Source organism: Simochromis diagramma, unplaced genomic scaffold, assembly GCF_900408965.1.
Source record: "Simochromis diagramma unplaced genomic scaffold, fSimDia1.1 OVJJ01000304.1, whole genome shotgun sequence".
NCBI classification, from domain to species: Eukaryota; Metazoa; Chordata; class Actinopteri; order Cichliformes; family Cichlidae; genus Simochromis; species Simochromis diagramma.
The window spans coordinates 7649849-7671074 of NW_024387030.1; the positions used below are offsets into that span (position 1 = coordinate 7649849).

Consider the following 21226-nt stretch of genomic DNA (forward strand, 5'->3'; position numbering starts at 1 on the left):
TTGGCTGGGCCGCGCTATGAATTCTGGGATATGGTAGGCCACGAAGGACACACCCGACCCATCCTTCAAATTCGGGGAAAAGGAGGACGCATTTGTCGGCTACATTCGGAGGAGTCTACGAATTTGGACAGCCTTCGGCGCGTCGCTGTCTACAAATGCGGCCTCAGGAGGATGCAGCCCATGAATTTGGACACGACCATGGTCAAGACAACTCCCTGAAGTCAAAACAGTATTTGAATGGTGAACAAAGGTGTTTTTAGTGAACGTGTCATGGTTGTTGGTGCCAATCTGGCTGTTCTGAGTATTTCACAAAATGCTTATTTACTTTTCTCACACAACCGTCTCTAGTTATTGAATGTAAATTATGTAATGAATGTAAAGGCTGGGATGCGAGTACGGGTCTAAGATATCATTTTCAAACTGTGATGGTTCATACCAATAACAGCATGAGCCTTTCATTTTGGGGAAAACTGGGTCAAGGTCACAACAAATGATAAAATATATAAGAATTTTATATTACCAACATTATCCTTAGACCTTAGGAGGAAGGGCCTCGTCTTTCAAGACCTTGTATTTACATGTTGACTTTACTCTCAAAATAGTATTTAAACTTTATTCCCTAAGCTCTTTCTATCTAACACATTACAGAGACACTTGGCGTTATTGTCTTGCCAAAGAATACTTGGCATATTGTGGTGACTCGATAGGGATCAAACCACCAACCTTACAATTAATAGGTGACCTGCTCTACCTCCTGAGCTACAGCCACCCCAGGTAAAAATGCTTTCCCCATCTCTGATTCTTCCAACCTGACAACTGGGCAAATTCTATGGGACGTTATATTGTGGATTTAGTAAATGTTTCTACTCTCTTCAGGTGGCATAGGCAGGACAGTTAAAATATTTGCAGTTCTTCAAGTCAACAGTTTTATATTAAGGACTATTTAAATGGTCACACTCATATCACACAGCATTGGAACCAATGTGTCCTTCAAAACGCTTGTAGTTATTCAAGGTAGGCAATTAAGCCATATTCAGGTAAGTGTAGGGATTTCACTGGCACTTGATGCAAAATAAGCAAACTATTCAGAAAACAATGACACAATGAATTCACAAATGCCCCTGATTCAAATATGCACATTCACGATCTGATTCACTGTGTTTAACAAGTGTCCATCGTAGTGCCTGTACATCTTATCCATTAGTTCTATGTCAAGTTCAAAATCCCCACCCTCTTCAACACCTTGTCCACGTTGGGAATGAGTTTTTCCTGAAAGTCCCACAGTCGTTTATCCACATTAAGTTGCTCCAGGGTTAATGATCCCTGTAGAGCCACACGGACATGAATGATCCGACAAACATCTAGTGGAACCTTGTAGCGTTCTCCAAAATTCTTGATCACTTCATGGACTGAAGTCCCCTCCACCATTCTGTGACACAAAACACAAGACAGTTAACTGCTAGGAGTTAAGGGTACACCGATTACTGAAGATCCTGCTCTTTAGGAGTGCCCTGAAGGTTCTTTGAAAGTTTCACAAATCAGTCTTGGGGGACCCTTAGTGAATGTTCCCTGGGTTTTCTGGCAATACCTTAAGGGATGATCTCTGAAAAATTGGCAAAAATAACCCTCAGGTTGTTCGGACATTCTCTAAACTGTGACCTTTAGGAAACCCGTAGGGAGCCTTCCCTCAAGGTTTCTGTTTCCTGGGTTCATGTTTACATTTTGTGTTAGTTCTGTATGAGCAATATGACACATTTCAAATCTGAAAGTTTAAGTGTTAATCAAATTAGATAGGAACAAAATAAGAACTTTTGTTAAATGTGTTTTGTACCTGGGACTTAAGGTTTATTGTACTTGGAGCAAACTGTCATTCCAACCAGTTTTGGTGTTTCTCATATCTCATATCATGGTTTATCAAGTTCAATAACTAAGGTACTTATTTTTTTTAACTTGCAGTCAAATGTATAATTAAGTAAACCAAAGAACTGTATCCTAAATAGAGTAAATCTTCCGTCTGACAAATTCAGCTTACCTTGGCCGAACTATCATCTTGTATGGATGGTATATGTTTCTGGCGGGGTCCTCCCTGTAGATGTGCTCCAGAATATTAATTCCTGGCACCCCGTTCCACTGAGGCAGGTGAAACCGTCCGCTTGGCTCAAAGTGTTTCTTTGGGAAAATATGATTCTCAATAAGGAACACCCCTGCCTTCAAATTAGATAAAAACAAGTCAAATACAACTTCTTATTGTATGGGATACTGAATTTTTGATGAACTGTATTTTCAAATTTATTACAAGAACAGCCTACATTTGGATGCTGATTTCGGAGTGTGTTCATCAAAGACATCAGGTCATCGTGCTGGTATGGCATTATAATCTCATCAATGTCATTCAACAGGACGTAGCGAGAACGCTCCATTGATCTGTAAATGCACTCATTAAGTGTGGTCAGTTGGCCATAGTAATGCAAATCCCCTCCATGCTCTGAGTGAAGCCAGCCACGAGATGGATTCAGATGCTTGTCAATGGGCCAAGGAACCATTTCCACAAAGCCCTCGTCGCTGTAACTCTGCAACAGGCGATTGAGCTCTGGACCACAGCTGGTGTTATAGATCACCACTCTGTTCACACCTAGCAACCTGGGACAAAATAAGGCAAATTAGTTCATCGTTGTCAGCAAACAAAACAGATTACTAAAAACAATTGTGGTTTATATAGCAAACAGTTGGTCATTTTTCTATCCTTAGTATAATATTTATACTGTGTTATACTATTTATACTGTATTAGCCTGTACCTGTCACAATAGCTTACAGCTATGTGACTGATAAAATACACAGACAAAAAATAATATTATAATCATTAAGAGTAGTCTGTGGTGTTTCTCAAGTAGGAAGGACACTGTCTATTCCTAACTGGTTCTGAACAGCTGGAAATCCACAGTTTACAGGGCTAAAAATCCATTTTCCTACAGTGTCTGAAAAGACGTACAGCTCCTGCAGAATTTTAAACCGTGCTCCCATAAATATTTAGTGCCAAGTGATAGACTTCTGAGGGGCAAGACTAGGGATGGGTACCGGTGTCCGGTGCCATGATGGCACCGGTTCTGACATAAACGGTAGTAACCAGACCGAAAAGCTGCGCACATTTCGGTGCTTTATTTCGGTGCTTTTTTTTCCTGAGCTGTGATACACTTCTAGCCAATCATTTTAGTAGGCGGGTCCAGGTACGTACGTTCTTTTAGAGCAGAGCTACAGATTAAAAATGCCCAAGGTGAAGCGGTCAAAAGTCTGGCTGTACTTCACAGCAAAATATGCAAACTCAGCAGCCTGCAACAAGTGCTTTAAGCTGATACTGTGATACTGTCAAAGGAGGTAACACCTCAAATCCGATGAAACACCTGGCGACGCATAGCGGGTTTTTTTTAAAAGCCAAGAAATGCACTGTATTTGATAGCTTGCTGCGAGACCTCACACCGTGCACATCTACCTCGGGTGTGGTGCCTGTTATCAGACCCGGAGTTAGCAACATCCCCAAAAACACGAAGAATAGAGTCCTGGCCCCTAGCCCTGCCAGTGTAGCAGAAATGATGACGGATGATGATGCAGCAGCAGCCGTTCTTCTCTGCGTGAGTAGCTTAATGTTGTTCGTGTGTAATTTACGTTGAGTAGGCTAACCACGTTATTACATTAATGCAGGTAAGGTGAACTAGCAAACATCATCATAGCTACATGCAGCTGTCTTCTTGTTTGATGGCAGATACTCCCTTCACCCTGGCCAAAAAGGCTAAAATGACCAAAGAAAAAGAGGGAAATGGCTAAACATGAGAGGTTTTTGGATAAAGTTTGTGTTTTTTCCATTGTTTAAGCACTGCTTCCAGCCAAGAGTGATACCATATATGCCCTATAGCTGCAGAAAAGGCTAACATTGTTATCTTTTTACAAAAACCAGCTGAACATGAGAGGTTTTTGGACCAATTTTGTGTTCTCCATTCTTTAAGCACCGGTTTGAGCACCGTTTGAGCACCCGCACCGTTTCAAAAGTACCGATTTGGCACCGGTATCGGATAAAACCTAAACGATACCCATCCCTAGGCAAGACACTGTCCAACAGTTGGGTCTGTTACTCCAGAAGCAACAGGAGTAACAGACACAACTGTGCAATGTGATACAATCCAGACACTGCATTGAAGAGGAGCCTTTGCAGAGCTTGTTAGGTTTCATTCTGTGTCAGGACCAGCTGCTGTTGCACATTTTTGACTTTGTAGCTTGTGGTGGTGTTGCAGTACTCACTTGTACATCTCCAGAGTCTGTGCAAACTGAAGCACATTGTTGTAGTCACCAAAGAGGTTAGAGATGCAGACTGTGAAGTCAAACTGCATGTTTTCTTCCTTCTGTCCAATTGTGTCTTTGTTTCTTATTGGGAGCCATTGATCAGTAGATGGACTCTCTTTGTCTGGTGTAGTCAAGAGAGTGACATGTGTCGCATTGCAGTTCTGAGGAATCTGACACATGACATCCGTAGTGACAAAGGGAAAACCAAAGTTATCTGGATGCTGTAAAATTGTTGCTGGAGTGGTTTTACTCAAATAACCAGTACAGCAGAAAAAGCAGTGAAGGGGTTGGATGGAGTCTCTCCTAAATATGCCAATGATGCGTATATCAAAATCCTTCACTCTTTGGTCCATGTAGGCTGACACCAGTAAGTGCTTGGTATTGTTAAGCGGTGTGATGGTCTGCTCGGATATCCTCATGGAGCAAGCACTTGGCAGCCCAGATGGTTTTGGGATTGAGTTGTATGTGCTGGGCGTTTTCACAGTGAAGACCAAAAAGAGGAAGAGTGCAGTGATGAAGACGAGAACCAACTTCTTTTTAAAATGTTTTAACAGCTCCATCCAGCCAGTGGAGATGAAACCAGTTCCCAACCTGTAGCAGAACACAGAATTGTGGTTAGTTTCAAAACTAGCAAAATTTGATCTCTGATGAAAAACCTCCAAAACTGCAGAAAAAATTGCAGGGAAAGAAAGGTGGTTTAGCAGCTTTAAATCTTAAAAGAAAAAAAAAAAATCTAGAACTACCAAATGTTCACATTACTTCAACCCAGTGTCTTCTTGCTGCGTAGTCTCAGATTACACAAACAAGGAACAACAATTAAAAATATCAATTTATTACGAAGGTTAGACCTAATGATGTTCTCTGGCCAGTGGCTTTTGCTTAGACCCTTTGAAGTTTAGAAAAGAGTGTGCTGTCCTTCAGGGACTACTGTGATAAGCTGATAAAGACAATTAAGAGATAGGATAACTGGGGTGAGATCTAGCCTTAATCTGCCTTGGTAGATATTAATAAAGGACACTATCTATGGAAATTTTGGATGGTTGATCTGATATCCTCGTGTTGGTGTTGTTCCCAGATCATCATACTAAATGTTGTTCCAGGATCAACATTGCAAGTGACCAATCAGAATGTTGTGACATCATACTTTTGCAACTTCGGAAAAAACCGGCGTAAAACAAAAAACTGTACTTAAACTGCGTGAAACCGCCTCTGTCCACCGATCAACGGATCCTGACCCTAACCCTAACCCTAACCCTTTAATAAATGGTAAGCAGAATTGATATTGTCCTTGCAACGTTGGAATTTCATAAATGCACGAATGGCTTGGTGCGCAAAGGAATAACGTCACAACAATGTGATTGGTCACTTGCAATGTTGAACCTGGAACAACATTTTCATGATGGTCTGGGAACAACACCAACACGAGGATATCAGATCATCCAATTTTGGATAGTCATAGCTGGACATCCACAGATGTAATAGATACACTTAAGAGTTCCCATTATAGATATCACTCACTACACCATGGACAATGCCACACACAAAGAGGAAACCTAATTCTTATTGACATACTTTATTTCACTAGCTGGGCCAACACCCTCACTTTAAGTTTGACAGCGTTTTAGTAGGTAAAAGTGAATGCTTTGACATGAATTGAGCTGCAGTTTGTGGAAGGCCTCAAAGGGGACTGGTGATGGCTCCCAGGTACTATATAGAAGTGAAGAAGTTGAAGAATGGAGAAGAAGGAGGGAGGGTGGGGCACGAAAACGAGAATGATCGGCTTGCAGAACTGGGGGAACCTATATAGATGACAGCTGGAAGGAGCGTGTTTGGAGGTGTGGTCCTGCTCCTGAAATTCCGATACATAATCTCCAATGCTAAATCTGGAATACTAAATGGTTAAAGAACATTGTTATGCAATAACTGCAAGTTTTCCTTTGAACAGCTGCTACCAAGAAAAGAAGCCTCCTCTGTGTAGCCTGAAAGGTGAAGAGCAAATAAAATCTTTTGTAAAATTTGCATCTGCTTGTTTTGTTTAATTGCTTTCTTCCTAATGGAAGCTGAAGGAGAACCTTCCTTTGTTGCAAAGAGGATATCATCACTAGTAAATCACACAAGCTTTATAAGACTTCCATATTTTAGAAAAAAAAGCAAACATATACTATTGAAGGTAATGAGAAATTGTATCTCTTACTGTCATATGGGTATTCCATATATTAAAACAAACATATACCCAAACCCACAGATGCCAAAAGATCTTTCCGTCTGTATGTAGTACTGTGAGCCACTCCTCATTTCTTTAAACTTTCCTGTCTTGTATTTTCTTTTTCTTATTTTTTGTTTTGTTCATGAGCAATACTTCTCCAGGCTTTCAAAAAGGAAACCCTAAACATTTTCAGTGGGATATTTTCTTGGATTGTTTGTTAAATCCCTTAACACTGACCTGTCAATCATTTAAACGTGAAAAGGCATTTAAATCAAGAATGAGCCAGTGTTGTGTCAACACAGACAAATTAGCAAACAACCAATCATAAATTTTATGTTTAAGCACCTTGTTACATGCAGCCTGATTCAGCTGAAACTACACCAACAAGGTCATTCCTGAAGAAATATTAACCAAAACCTTGTCATATCTCAGCATGCTGTGCAGTGTATCCTTAACAATATGAGGAAACTGGACAAGTGGAGGGCAAAAGAAGAACTGGCAGGCCTAAAAAAAAAAAAAAACTATCTACAGCAGATGAACAGTATCTATTGAAAAACAAACAAACAAACAAAAAAAAGAATCCAGCAAAGACCTGGCACAGGAGCTGAGATGCATCTAATCCTCCAGTTGATCGATCTACTGTTCAGTGAAGCCTCTACAAAAATCGTCTCAATGCAAAGGTGGCTGTCTAGAAATGTTTGGCAGAAAAGTCAAATTTTGTCCAAAACTCGAGTGCCTTGAGGTGACTTTAGTTGTGATTTGGCATTAGAAAAAAAAAAAACACTTTAAGTTACTGTGTTGTGTTCAGTTGTGCATAGTGCTGACGTGGGACAATTTCCAATTTCGTTTGTACTATTGTACTAGGTATGACTGTGCAATGACAATAAAGCGTTATCTTATCTTAAAAATATATATTAAAAAAAAGTAAAAAAGACTGTTGCAGAAACCAGAAAAGAGAGGTTTAAGACTGGTGGAAGACCTGCAAATAAAGACATGGAGCAGTTGGATGAATTGCTGATGGGAATGATGGAAAACCAACAACCTTTGGAGAACATATGAGATGATGACCATTAAGACAGCTCAGACGGGGGATCAAGCACACCTAAACTGAGTATATTAGTGCACTGATTTAGCCTCTCCTAATCATTTTATACTATTGTTTGTCATCAACAACTGTCTCATCTGTTCATTTAATCACATTAACTGTTCTTGTGTGTAGTTGGAAATCAAATGGACAGAAATGCAGAGTTGCAAGGCAACTTCCTAATGGAGCTTCGGGAGTTGCAGGGGCGTCAAACGGTCGCTGGCTATGTCCAGATGTTGCAGAGAGGATCCGTTATTACTGAGGGCCCTCGTCTTTGTGGTAACAACTGGGTTTTTCAACAGGACAACGCTACAGTACACAATGCCCGCAGAACAAGGGACTACTTCCAGGAGAATTACATCACTCTTCGGAACCATCCCGCGTGTTCCCCTGATCTAAATCCAGTTGAGAACCTTTGGGGGATGGCCATTTTTCAAGATGTTTTAATCTTTTGAACGGGACTGTATAAGAGATATTTAAAGTTATCAATTTTTCCTATGCTGCATAATTCCATAAATCTTGCTTCATACATTTCATGTCGAAAATAGTAAAAATAAAATAAAAAAATTAATGAGGAGGTTTGTCCAAACTTTTGACTGGTAGTGTACATTTTCTAGTAGAGAGGTAACAAGCTGTTAAATTTATTTAGAAAAAAAAGGCCAAGGGAATATGGAGGAAAAACAGAGACATGAATGTAGCTTACATCTGTGGATCTGTGCAAAGCTGGCAGTGTTAAATTTGTTTCAAAACCCCCACGTGGGCTTGTGATGTATTATATTTTAACTTTTTTTTTAAATTTGCCTCTTACGGGCACCAGCATACCCTCCGCATTGATCACTCCGCTTACTGCCACAACATCATCATGCAGTCACTTATATTAATGCCACTATTAAGGTGTGGTAACCTGCTGCAGTATTCTCCTGAATGATAGGTGCTGGCCACAAATGTACCGATGTAGGAAGAGAAGAAATCAAAACAAGAAGCAAATAGTTTTTCCAAAGTGTTTTTAACAAAGTCTCCAATTTTTAAACAGCTGCAACATTGTCCTCTGTATAACTGTATCCGAGTTTCTGTACTGGAATATCATTAAAAACTGGCACACTCAAACATTTGTGTCTTCAACCCAGCTGTGACACAACCCGCCACGTTACGAGAAATCGAGAGCCACACAATCGGCCGCAAATATTGTGACGAATGCCTCATGATGTGATATCAAAATCAGCGAGCGACACCCATGACACAGGTTGCACAGCAAGCATAAAAACAACATCATTAGCCATTCCTGGGTCCACTCTTCTTTGATTCCCATAGCCAAAACAAACACTGTGGTATCACTGAGTTAAAAGTGGCCCAAATGATTTCATCTTCAATAAAATGATCAGTGTGGCTGCCTCCCAGCTGTTACAGTAACATTAACATCCAGGCATGCATGAAAGAGAGTTTGAAGTTAGCAGGAAGTTAGTTTGCCAGTTTCCATCTAAAGATGAAATGCCATGATCCGACTGGCACGATCTGATATCGTCGTGTTGGTGTTGTTCCCAGATCATCATACTAAATGTTGATCCAGGATCAACATTGCAAGTGACCAATCAATGTTGTGACGTCATACTTTTGCGACTTTGGGAAAAACCGCCGTAAAACAAAAAACTACTTAAGCTGCGAGAAACCGCTTCTGTCCGCCGATCAACGGACCCTGACCCTAACCCTTTAATAAATGGTAAGCAGAATTGATATTGTCCTTGCAACATTGGAATTTCATAAATGCACGAATGGCTTGGCGCGCAAAAGAATAACGTCACAACAATGTGATTGGTCACTTGCAATGTTGAACCTGGAACAACATTTTCATGATGATCTGGGAACAACACCAACACGACGATATCAGATCATCCTTCTGACTGACGGATTTCTAAAAACACTAAATTAAACAGCACCAGTGTTTGTATGGTTTATGAAGTTGGGCTAGCTGGCATAGAATGGCTAGCTACAGAGCTATGGTTAAGATAATACAAACAAATTTGCAGAATGAAGATTGAGGATGAACATTAACTTTTTCACCCCAAAACCCCTTAATGTGAGAGTCAAATACAAATACAACCATATAACAGGTGTACAGGCTAAGCCTACGCTTGAAGCCACTGAGGTGTATGACTGGTGAAGTTGACAAGAAAGTCCAGTCAATAACTCCAGCTGTATTTACCTTGTCAGTTTAAGCAGTCTAAGCAATCACCATTGATTGCATTTGATATTTCACAGTTGATCGTAAGATCCAACATCATCCAACATAAATCACCGCAGTCACAAACTGTTTGGTCCTTCCAACCAGCAACACCTGACCCTAATTAAATGTTCTACCTTCCATACAATCATTTACAAATACAAAAAGTGACACCTAGAAGCACACATAAGGTAATAAGCAAAACACAAAAATGGCTCCTACACACCAGGCCCTAAGTGCAATGGCTGTCAGACATGACAATTCTAATTATAAAGCAAATAAGGAGCCAAATTAAAAATAAAGTACTTCCATTTTAGACACACACACAAAAAATAAAATAAAATAAAATAACAGCACTTAAATACACTTTTAAACTACAGGCTAATGTAAAAGACAAAGTTTAGTTACAGGGATTTCAAGCTGGTTCTTGTTGGTCTTTGTTTTTAAAGTCCATTTTTATTATGAATGGTTTCACGAACACATCTAAGGGGCCAAGAATCTCGGGGGACAGAAGAACCCATTAAAATAACTATATACCCTGGTTTTAGATTTTTCCTCTTTTGGTTGTCTTTTTGTCTCTCGTGTAACAAAGGCAGGTATTCATGTATCAGGAGGATGTGATTTGTAGTAAATGACTCTAGGTCTTTTGGATCATCAGACAGCTTTGTTATGGGTCGATCAATTACAATTGCTTCAACTTCACACAGAACTGTATTTAATCCATTGTTGTTGAACTGTTGTTACTGAAGAACTGATCTCAAAATCAGTCTGAGTACTCACAGCCCTGCCATTGTCTATCATATCGGCCAGCCATAAAATCATAAATAAAAAAAACCCCCAAAAGACATGAGAAGCCAAGCAGGAAAGACAAGGGAGGGAGAGTATGGCGTTATTTTTGTGCCACTGTTCTGAGCGCATGTAAAAAAAAAAAATTGAGGGCAGGTAAAAAAAGTTTGCAGGTGCAAGTGTTGTATTTTGAGGAGAAATTTATTTTGAGCGAACAAAAGCTGAATTGAGTGAACAAAATTCATTGCTGCGTGCAAAAAATGTATTTCAGTGTTTGCTATTATCCATACTCACACACACAATAGCAGCCCCTCTCGCTCAGTTTTTGCATTTGCGTTCGCTCGCAATGTGTTGCTTGCATTCTTAACATGCCTGTGCGCGCTCAACTCTTTCTGTACACCTTATATTTGTGCCACAAAACCAGCCAATCATAGACTTGGATGCCAAAAAATCTGATTGGCTGTTCTGGTCTCCAATCAGCTCGAAATGACGATATGCAATATCCCAGAATCCCTTTCGTCCAAAACTCAAACGAGGCAGTGGCGGAGGAACACAGAGTGGCGGAGTTTGAAATATTACTCTTTCTGGGTCACAAAATAAACTTTTAAGATATTTTCATGCGAGAATGGTGCTGTGTAAACTTCAAATACCTGCTCGATTTATCAAGACATCACATATTTGCATAACTGCTCTAACGTTTTCGGAGATGCTTGTTACCCACCAGCTGACCGCATAGCTGGACTGACCATTGGGCATTTGCCCGGTGGGCCGATGATTTTTCATTTTTATGTTTGTTTGTTTTTGTAACGGTATAAACAATGAAAGGTGGTGGATTAGCCAATTGGTCATGATCAACTCTGGGCTGGACCAATTACAATACATCCGTATTATATGGGCTCAAAATGTGGTCATAAATATTTTGTACTTGTAAATCAGTTTTGTAATTGTAAATCAGGATTTGTATGTGTAAAAAGAATTTGTGTGTGTGTAAAAAAGATTTGTATGTGTAAAAAAAGATTTGTGTGTGTGTAAAAAAAGATTTGTGTTTAGATTGTAGTGTAAAAAGAATTTGTGTGTAGATTTTTTTAGTTGTATGTGTAAAAAAAGATTTGTGTGTGTGTAAAAAAGATTTGTGTGTGTGTAAAATAGATTTGTATGTGTAAAAAGAATTTGTGTGTGTGTAAAAAAGATTTGTGTGTGTGTAAAAAAGATTTTGTATAGAGCCGGATCTTTGACGTGAACGATGCGAGCCGTTCACGTCATTAGAAAGGCATAGTAATCATCCACAACTATTTTCAGTTGCAGATAATAAAGGATTCAGAAAGTTTATTCATGCAGGTCCATGTGACAGAGAATATGCATCTTCTTTTTGTTTTCATGTTTTAATTTATATTTAATTGTGTTGTGGTTTGCAGTGTTTTGTGTTGTTTCACTTTAAATTTGTAAAAGGAAAAAGCTGAAAATTTAAACAGTTAAAAGTTGAAATGTGAATAGTTGGTTTTTGTATTATATGATTTATTTATTACATTTTATGTGGAGTGAATAAACAAAAGTATATTTACGGTGGCCCCTCCAGACGAAGCACGTACAACCTCCAAAACACGTAAAAACTCAGAGGCACATAAAAACTCAAAACACGTACAAAACACAACAGAAGTGCTCCAGGATGCTAGGCACAGTGTTGAGCTTTTGTTACCTAGTGGCTACACAAGCCAGCAAGTACCAACGACCGGATTTGGTGTGTGGTAATAACAGGTAAATGAACATTTGTTTAAATTATTTGAATATATATATATGAGTGCTTGTGTATAAATACACAAACAATACACATATGCTTTCAATTGTGTAATTCAAGTGATCTAGGTAGCTCTGTTTTGGAAGTTCAGTTAAAGCTAGAAATGTGTTTTGGAGTTTGTCCGTGCTTTTTGGAGTTTGTACGTATTTTGTCTCTAGGGGCCACCACATATATTTATATATAAATAAAACCACTTTTGTTTTTACATTAGTAGTTCCTTTTGTGCATAATTTTATATTACTGTTAATAATATATTAATTAAGGCAACAAAACAACCCGAAGAGCCGGTTCGGAGCCAAAAGAGCCGGCTCTTTTTAGTGAGTCGACCAGAAAGAGCCGGTTCTCTAAAAAGATCCGGAAATCCCATCACTATTGTTTGTGTGTGTGTGTATGGATAATAGCAAACACGGAAATACGTTTTTTGCAAGCAGCAATGAATTTTGTTCCCTCAGATTCAGCTTTTCTCAAAATACAACACTTGCACCTGCAAACTTTTTTTTACGTGCGCTCAATTTTTTTTTATGTGCGCTCAGCATAGTGGCACAAAAATAACGCCATAAAATACAACGAAGTCACTAATCGGTGTATGGTACAAACTCCAGGACACAAGGAGCGCTATTTAGTCTCCTCGAATAGACGATAAACACTATTAGTGGTCGAATTATAATATTTGTATTAATTCAAACATCAGCTTAAAGCCACTACCATTCCGCAGGTAACTCACTCGAGGCTGAAGTGTGGCCAGTATGTTCCCCGTTTGTGCCCACCAGTTGAGAAATAGAGTTTGAATCCGTGCGTCTGCAGGTGCACTCGGAGCCTTCTCCTCTGCTGCTCTTTTCCTACTTGATTTTACTGTCTGGAAGTGAACAAGTCATTGTCATACGTCAGAATACTAGCGGAGATCATTCGGGAAAAATCGAATAAAACTGTTTGCCCTATACGCCTTTATTAGAAAGAAAAAGAACCCAATTAAAAAGAAAAAAGTGAACATAAATATCTAAAGAAAGTAGCAATCTAAATGAAATAGTAGTAATACTGTAAATGTTTATGAGCTTCTTAAATCTTGCTCCTCAAATACTATCCGCATGTTTTTTTTTCTTTTTTACTCGACTTTTGTCGTTCCCTGTTCTCAAAATCATTCCTACCTTCTCCTTGTATTTCCTCCTTGGCAGTGTGACTTTCCCCGTTTCCCAATTCTTGGACCTGCGCCCAGAGTCAGCCCTGTGCTTCTATACAACCGTCACTCCCCCTTCCGCATTTTTATTTTTTTATTTTTTGGTGGGCTGTAGGTCCTTTCTGTTCCTTTCCTCATATCAGGATTTTGCGCTACCTACAGCTCATTTTCTTATCAGTTCAGTAAAATTATGTTATTTTAATATCTGCTTGTGTGACTGTATCTGTATTTGTTGAGCAAGTTCACCTTAAATTCCTAATGGAAACAATTCAGGTGAAGGAAAGAGTTAAAAAATTAAAGCTTTTACTGTAGCAACATTATTTGTAAATCTGTATTTTTTGAAAGTTTCTCATTTCAACGTGAACACACAACACATCACACCTTGAAACAGATGAGCTAACAGCAACAGAAAACCACACCAGGTTCCACACAACTGCAGCAGCAACTCTGTCATGCTTTAAATCTGCTTTCTATTAATTTGTCGTTTTGTTTTGTTTTTTTAAATAATTTTTTTAATTAATTGTTGGCTGTTGTGAAGCACTGATTTTATATCTTAAATTGTACTATACATATAAAGTTTAGTTAATTACTATCATGTCCAGTCATAATATCACATGCACCGGATTCACTGAGAAATGTTTCCCTGTTGAGTCTACCATGAGAATGAAAGCAACTCTGAGGGTGACCGAGAGTTCAACCCAGCACTAGCAACTTAAACGCCAACATGGGGAATAAAACTTCTACTTGTGTTATCAAGTTTCATGCAACACATTGTAACATAACACCAAAATCTTGGTGATGGTTTAAAAGCATTCAAAATTGCAGAGCTATGTTGAGGATAATATATGTGAACTGACAGCTATAGTTGTAGTGATAATGAAAGTTACCTAACAGCTGTCATTAGAATTAATTCTACTGGTTGATTACCCGGTTTTCCACCAGTAGAGGTCCCTACAGAGATAAAATTACCGACTTGCTAGAATTGGTTGTTCTTTCATCATAAGGGATGATAACACTTTATCACAGCCACATTTAAAGATGGTCCATCTGTAAATCATTCAGCTAACCTTTCCACTGTTTCAACCTGCTTTCTAGTATTACTTCATCCCATCCAAATTTTGTTTTGCAAAGCTCTTTCTTTAATTTTGTCAGGCAGCAGAACTGACCACTTTGTCAACATAAATCCTCCTTTATCCCAAGAAAGTAGTCATTTAAGGTCCCTATTACAACAAAGATGATCACTAACTCTGTCAATGCACCACTTTTGGGAGGATTCCAGCCTGCTAAGATCAGCAACAGAAATTCTGGTCAAGCCCACAGATTACAGACAAGTCAGACTCAAAATTTATGCAGCACTTGATAATGAGTTGTAGCATAGCTTGGCCTGACTGACCATTGGGGTCTAGCTGCCATTAAGACCCGTCTGGGATGGATGCAAAAATGGCCAACTCAGTTGATGTAAACTCATCTGCCATTGCAACAATGTTTCCTCTCCCTCAGCCATGTGGAGTTGGATCTTAAGTGGGATGGTCATGGCAGCTTAATGTTTTACCTTACCGCTGTGAGAACCAGTAACTAGAATCTGAGCGGATCAAGAAGCCATCAGCCTTCAGATACTTTGCCATGATTAGCACAGGTATAAAGTTATATATAATCCTAATATATATATATATAATATATTATAAATATAATATATAAACCTTTATCATGGCAGAAAATTTGAACTGTCATAGCAGGACATCCACAGATGTAATACATAAACTCAACAAGGGCAGAGTTCCCATTAAAGATATCGCTCACCAAGCCCTGGACAATGATACACAGAAAGAGTTGCTATAACCTCCACATTGGTCGCTTTGCATGCTCTGGCAACATCATTACACAGTCATTTCTGATTATGCCCGCTGTTAAGGTGCAGGAAGCCACTGCAGTAGTCTACTGAGCGTTAGGTGTTGCCACTCAGACAATACCACTACGGCAGCACTAATATAGGAAGAGAAGAAGTCAAAACCAGAAGATAAGACTTTGGCAAGTGTTTTTTTTGTTGCAAAGTTATCCCAGAAAGTCACTTTAAAAAAAAAAAAAAAAGATTGCTGCAACATCTCCCTCTGTATATCTATATAGCTCAGGGCTTCTGTACTAGAATATGATTAAAATGGTAATAAGTGATGCAATCATACTCATGTCATCAACCCAACTGGGGCAGCCATTGCACAATGCTCCAGGTTGCAAAAATCACTATCAAAATGACAGCACACACCACAACTTGCAGCATCATTTTTAGCACACACCACCATCTGACAGGGGCAGGCATTGAGAATAAAAATGGCTTAATTCTTACTGACATACTTTATTCCTTAAATTTGGAGCACTATATGGTTTAAGAGCCCAGTTACACATTACAGTGTAACCTCGGATTCAGAGTAACTTGACATACGAGTAATCTGCAAGACGAGCAAAAAACTTGAATAAAATTTTACTTGGTTTATGAGCCATAATCTTAATACGAGCAAACTTATGGCTGTATACGTATGTTTTCCAGTAACAGCTGAGCCAACCTGAGTGTCATGCCGCATGAGCTCATGAGAAGCTAGCATCTGTTAAGCGTATTCTTTACATTGACCTCCTCAGCTCATTTCCCTCAGGTCAGCAGTGACTTTTCTCAAAGGTAAAGTGCGTTTTTATTTTTATTATATGCATTTTGTGTTAATCATTATGCATTTATTGCAGAAATATGTATTTGGGTCAATGATTTATATAGAAAATATGTTTAAAAGTGATTTTTACATGAATATTTTTGGAGCTTGGAACCATCCATCCAAGTTTCTAATATTTCTTTTTTGAAAATTTACTTTGACATATGAGTATTTATGGTTTGCAAGCAGCATTAAGGAACGAATCATACTTGTAAACCAAAGTATTACTGTAACTGCAAGTATTCCCTTCTATAACTGCTGCCAATCAAGAAGGGAAGCATGTACAGAGCCTAAAAGGTGAAAAGCAAATAAATCTTTTTTTAATGTTCACACTTTCTTTTTCTTTTTTTAATTGCTTTATGAACAAAAAACTGAAGGGAAACCTTCCTTTGTTTTCAAAGAAGATAATATCATTAACAAATCTACTAAAATGTGTATTTTTTAAAAAAAGCAAATATGTAGGGGAGACCGGGGATAGTTGTAACGTGGGTCAGTTGTAACACTTCCAATTTCTCCAATCAGGGCTAAGTTTCAAATGATGTGACTCATCCTGTGCATGCCCAATTCAGTTCTGCTATCACATGTGAAAAATCAGCACATTTTGTCAAACACAGACAATTTTACACGAAAAAAAGTCATTTGTATGGCAAAAAGTAAGTTTTTCTACTTTATTTCAATTTGTAATAGCATTATCTGCTTTGCAGTTAAACTCATCAAACTTAAATTGTGTTATTTGTATGTCTATGGAGATATATTCTGTGTAGGTCTTTAGTGCTAATGTTTTAGCCGTTGGCTGTAATGTTAGCTAGTTCATGGCTATAGGAGTCTGGGTCAGTTGTAACAGCAACAGTCTGGGTTAGTTGTAACAATAATGCAGATGTTACAACTTACCACACTATTACTTTAACTTATATTAAACAAGTTGGGGCAACGACATCAGCAGAGAGAGGTTCACTGGTCACCTTTGTATATGCGGTTAATGCCATTGGCAACACAATTCCTCCACTGTTTGTGTTCCCACACATACATTATGCAGACCACTGTGTCAGAGATGGACCAGTAGGAAGTACTGGTAGTGGAAATAAATCAGGATGGGTGCAAGAAACAGATTTCCTCATCTTTCTGAAGCACTTTGCAAACCACACCAAGGTAAGCCATGATAAAAAGTAATGGAATTGCGATGCTGGTGAACAACTACATTTTTTCAGCTTCATTGTTATGTTCAAAATTGGTGCAAGAGTTGTAGGTTATAATGCCCACTGAGCCAATGAGGCCAAACTCAAGGAAGACCAGTCAAAATTAATGAAATATTCAGTTGCAGAAAATTCCATAATTTGTCTTTTTTGGGGGGGGTTGGAATATGTTCAAAAGCTAGATTTCTGCATTCTGTCACACACACACAGAGCTACATAAATGGATGTAAGTGCATTCATGTGTTGAATAAACAAAGATTACATGTTAATGTTTTGTCAGTACCCTTATTTCATTGTGTTACATTTCACCCCAAGATATGTTACAACTAACCCAGACTATGGGGTTAATTGTAACATTTCACTCTTTGTGTTTGAGGCCATGTCATGCAATGGGTAATTGTGCTGCAGAGAAAATAGCTGCACTATTTAATAGCCGAGAGATGTAAATACTTTGCATTACATTTTGAATCCACTACCTTAAAAGAGCTCCAATTTACAGACAGAAATGTCAAAAATGTTACAACTATCCCCGGTCTCCCCTACTATTGAAGGCAATGAGAAAATTAAATTTCTTACTGTCATATAGGCCTCCAGATTGTGAAAGAAATATACACCCTAAATAACAGATGCCAAAAGTGCTATCTTTTCAGTACTGTACTGTGAGCCACTCCTCATTTCTTTATCTTTTCCTTCTAGCCTGCATTGCTGAGCAGGTTTCATAGTTTTGCAGAGCAAGCAACATTATGAAAGCGTGCATATGAGTAATCTTTGGATTACATACTGCTGGTAATGGCATGGAAAAAAGAAAAAAAACACAGAGTCTCTTTATTTTCTTTTACAACCTGGTGAGTTTCCAGGAAGGCCAGTTATACTGAACCTTTGTTGTGTTATTGTGGAGTTTTAAACTTACAATATCATATACTAATATACTATTTTATATTTTCAGTATACAATAGTACATTAGAAAAATAAAGCACGTATACATTGTTTTCTTTCTGCTTGAGCCATGCCGTCAAAAACTATCTGCTCAAACCTGCAGATTACGGAGGAATTACCTAATGGTTTTGTGTGTAAGATAGGTAAGGACCCTAGACTAGTGCTTTGAAATTAAAAAATCAATCATAAACATATATTAGATTTACACTTAGTGGTGCAAATGCAAAAAAAACCCCATAAAAAAACACCAAATGTTTATAAGAATAACAAAAACAGTTTCTTCAACTAGATGATTTCCTATGCACAGTTCAAGTTTTGTTTAAAAAAAAAATCACAGTTTCTGCGTGTTTGCATTCTGTTTTTTTAAATTATTATTTTTTAAATGTCTAATATCGTTGCCTCTATCAGTACATAGGCTATAGTCAACAGGATTTATAGAGGGGTTATACGCAAGGGTGGCAAAAGGGTGGCAAAAGTAGAAATTATAGTGCAAATGCAATGAAGTCACTAATCGGTGTATGCTATAAACTTTAGGACACAAGAAAACGCTATTTAAGTTACATCGAAATCGGAGTAGAAGATAAATACTCTGAGCGGTCGAATTAGAATATTTGTATTAACTTAAACATCAACTTAAAGCCACTATTCACCATTCAGCAGGTAACTCACTCGAGGCTGAACTGTGGTCAGTATGTTCCCCCGGTTGTGCCCACCAGTCGAGAAAGAGCTTTGAATCCGTAGGTCTGCAAGTGCACTCGGAGTCTTCTTCTATCCTGCTCTATCCGGGCGTGACCAAGTCATTATCATACGTCAGAATTATTACCGGAAATCATCAAGGGGGGAAAAAACGAGTCAGTGGGAAAAACGAGTTCGCAAAATCGCACAAAACGTTGTGGAGAACTGGGCTTTTTTTTGTTTTTGTTTTGTTTTATTTGTTTGTTTGTTTTGCGTTGTGCACTATCGACGCACTCGCCTCTGATCGTGGTCTAAGCTTTATCGCGCAATGCCAACTACACACAGCTAACTGCGACGTAGTATTAGGGGCACATTAAGAAAACATATTGCTGATCATTTTGAGAATAAAGTCGAAAACTTATTTCGGAAAAAAAAGTCGAAATCTGTCAGTTACAGGCCATTTCCTTTTGTGCAAATCCACTCTTCCACATTTGTGTGTTTTTCTCTGGCCAGATAGAGCGTTCTGCACCATTACCACACTGTGTTTATGAGCTGAAAGAGAAAGGCTTTCCTGTCCTTTTTTGCTAAAACTGACTCTGAGGTGCGATTCCACAAACTCAGAATGCTCATTTCGACCGTTTTTCTCAGAATAGTATTACGACTTTAATCTCTAGATCGTCGATCATTTTTTTCCTTAATGTTGCTTTAATAGTCCTTCATAAGGCTAACCCCCCTTGGGTTAATTAGTTATCAAAGTGACTAACACATAGCAGAGGAAATGTAAACAGTACCATCCATCCATTTTCTTCCGCTTATCCTTATCAGGGTTGCAGGTGTGCTGGAGCCTATACCCGCTGTCGTAGAGCGAGGCCTGCATCGCTGTGGTAGGCTAATGCATGTGGACTGTGGCAGGAAGCTCTAGAAACCGGAGAGAGCCCACGGTGTCTCAGGTGTTTTCTGCGTTTGTACTTACTCAGAATATTTAGCAAGATTTCCTGGACTTTGTTTTTTTTGTACTTCTTCCAGCTACACTAAAAAGCACCAGTCATCTCTTTTTGTAAACTGCTACAGTTGTCACATGAGTGTAAGAGGTAACATGTCAGTGTTGGGTTCATAATTTGCTTTTGCATCAAGTGGTTTCTTTTATCTAAGTTTTGTATCCATATCTCAAAATCTGTGACAACCAATCAAAAAAACAGCAATTCTCCCCATCATTGGCTGTTCTTTCATCATAAGGGATAATTCTTTATTACAGCCACATTTTAAGATAAAAACGGGTCATTTCAGCGAATGAGCATGACCACAAAAAAATCTGAAGTCACTAAGTTCATGGTTAGTTCTACTTGCATTATTTTAAACCAAACTTAGCCACAGCTCAACAGACAATAACCATGCCAGCTCCTCTGTGGGGTTGTACTTACAAACCCAGCAGTGCTTGGAGCTAAATGCTAAAATCAGCAGCAGCTAATCAGGACTAAGCAAGTTGTGTGTGTGTGTGTGTGTGTGTGTGTGTGTGTGTGTGTGTGTGTGTGTAAGATTTATATCTGTATGTCACAATCTAAGGCAACCTTTAAAAAAAAAAAAAAAACAACCCAACAACTGTTTTTTAACTGACTACAAGATGTCATGATGTTAGCATTTAACCCAGTTTGTTGTTTGTACAAGAAGCATGCAATTTGAAAGTCTGCGGCTATGAAACCAGTCAGGAAGTGGCATTCAACGTCCTTTTTATCGTATGCATTACTTTACTGCATTAGTCAAGCTTGTGCCTGTCGTGATGTTCTTGTTCCCATTGTTTTTCTTGTGCTCCCTGGTGTGTGCTTATCCTCTGCATGCATTTATTTTCATCATGTCTTTGTAGTTTCTGATGCTTGACAAGCAAGCTTGCTTTTCTCTGGAAGGCATCTCCATCTCTCAGCAATCTCACACACACTACTGTGGCCACAAAATTCACTAGATGCTTTTGCTCTATTTTTGAGTTTCCCACTATCACTCTCTGCCGACTAACAAGGAAATGATTACAAAATGTTATTCAACTTTTTGAATTGTGGCGACAAAATCTTATTTATCCTGTTTGTTTGTTTGCTTGTTTTAATCAATTTTAAATCATGCTTTTTATTTGTTTTTGTT

General features: G+C 38.6%; 1 protein-coding gene across 5 annotated transcripts; it reads right to left on the reverse strand.

Moving 5' to 3' along the window:
• Positions 1–1055: 1055 nt before the first annotated feature.
• Positions 1056–21163, reverse strand: LOC120740030. Of its 5 annotated transcripts, none has more exons than XM_040042103.1 (5): positions 19888–21163; positions 4292–4924; positions 2310–2640; positions 2033–2208; positions 1056–1429 (listed from the first exon to the last, which is right to left on the reverse strand). In XM_040042103.1, the coding sequence occupies exons 1-5, from the start codon at positions 19971–19973 to the stop codon at positions 1207–1209; spliced, it is 1449 nt and encodes a 482-aa protein (XP_039898037.1). In that variant the 5' UTR covers positions 19974–21163; the 3' UTR covers positions 1056–1206. The 5 variants fall into 5 exon arrangements, with proteins under 5 accessions (XP_039898037.1, XP_039898039.1, XP_039898041.1 ...); XM_040042105.1 differs by lacking the exon at positions 19888–21163 and adding an exon at positions 19091–19853; XM_040042107.1 differs by lacking the exon at positions 19888–21163 and adding an exon at positions 19072–19853.
• Between the last annotated feature and the right edge of the window lie 63 nt (positions 21164–21226).

Bases quoted from the DNA above. Each gene is read 5' to 3' on its own strand.
- LOC120740030 (XM_040042103.1), bottom strand. From the start codon at position 19,973: ATGCAGGCCTCGCTCTACGACAGCGGGTATAGGCTCCAGCACACCTGC. The intron at 4,925-19,887 runs GTACTGTTTACA...GTTCTGCTACAG, and splicing joins CGGAAGAAAATGGATGGATG to GTTGGGAACTGGTTTCATCT. The intron at 2,209-2,309 runs GTAGGCTGTTCT...TCTAATTTGAAG, and splicing joins TCCGAAATCAGCATCCAAAT to GCAGGGGTGTTCCTTATTGA.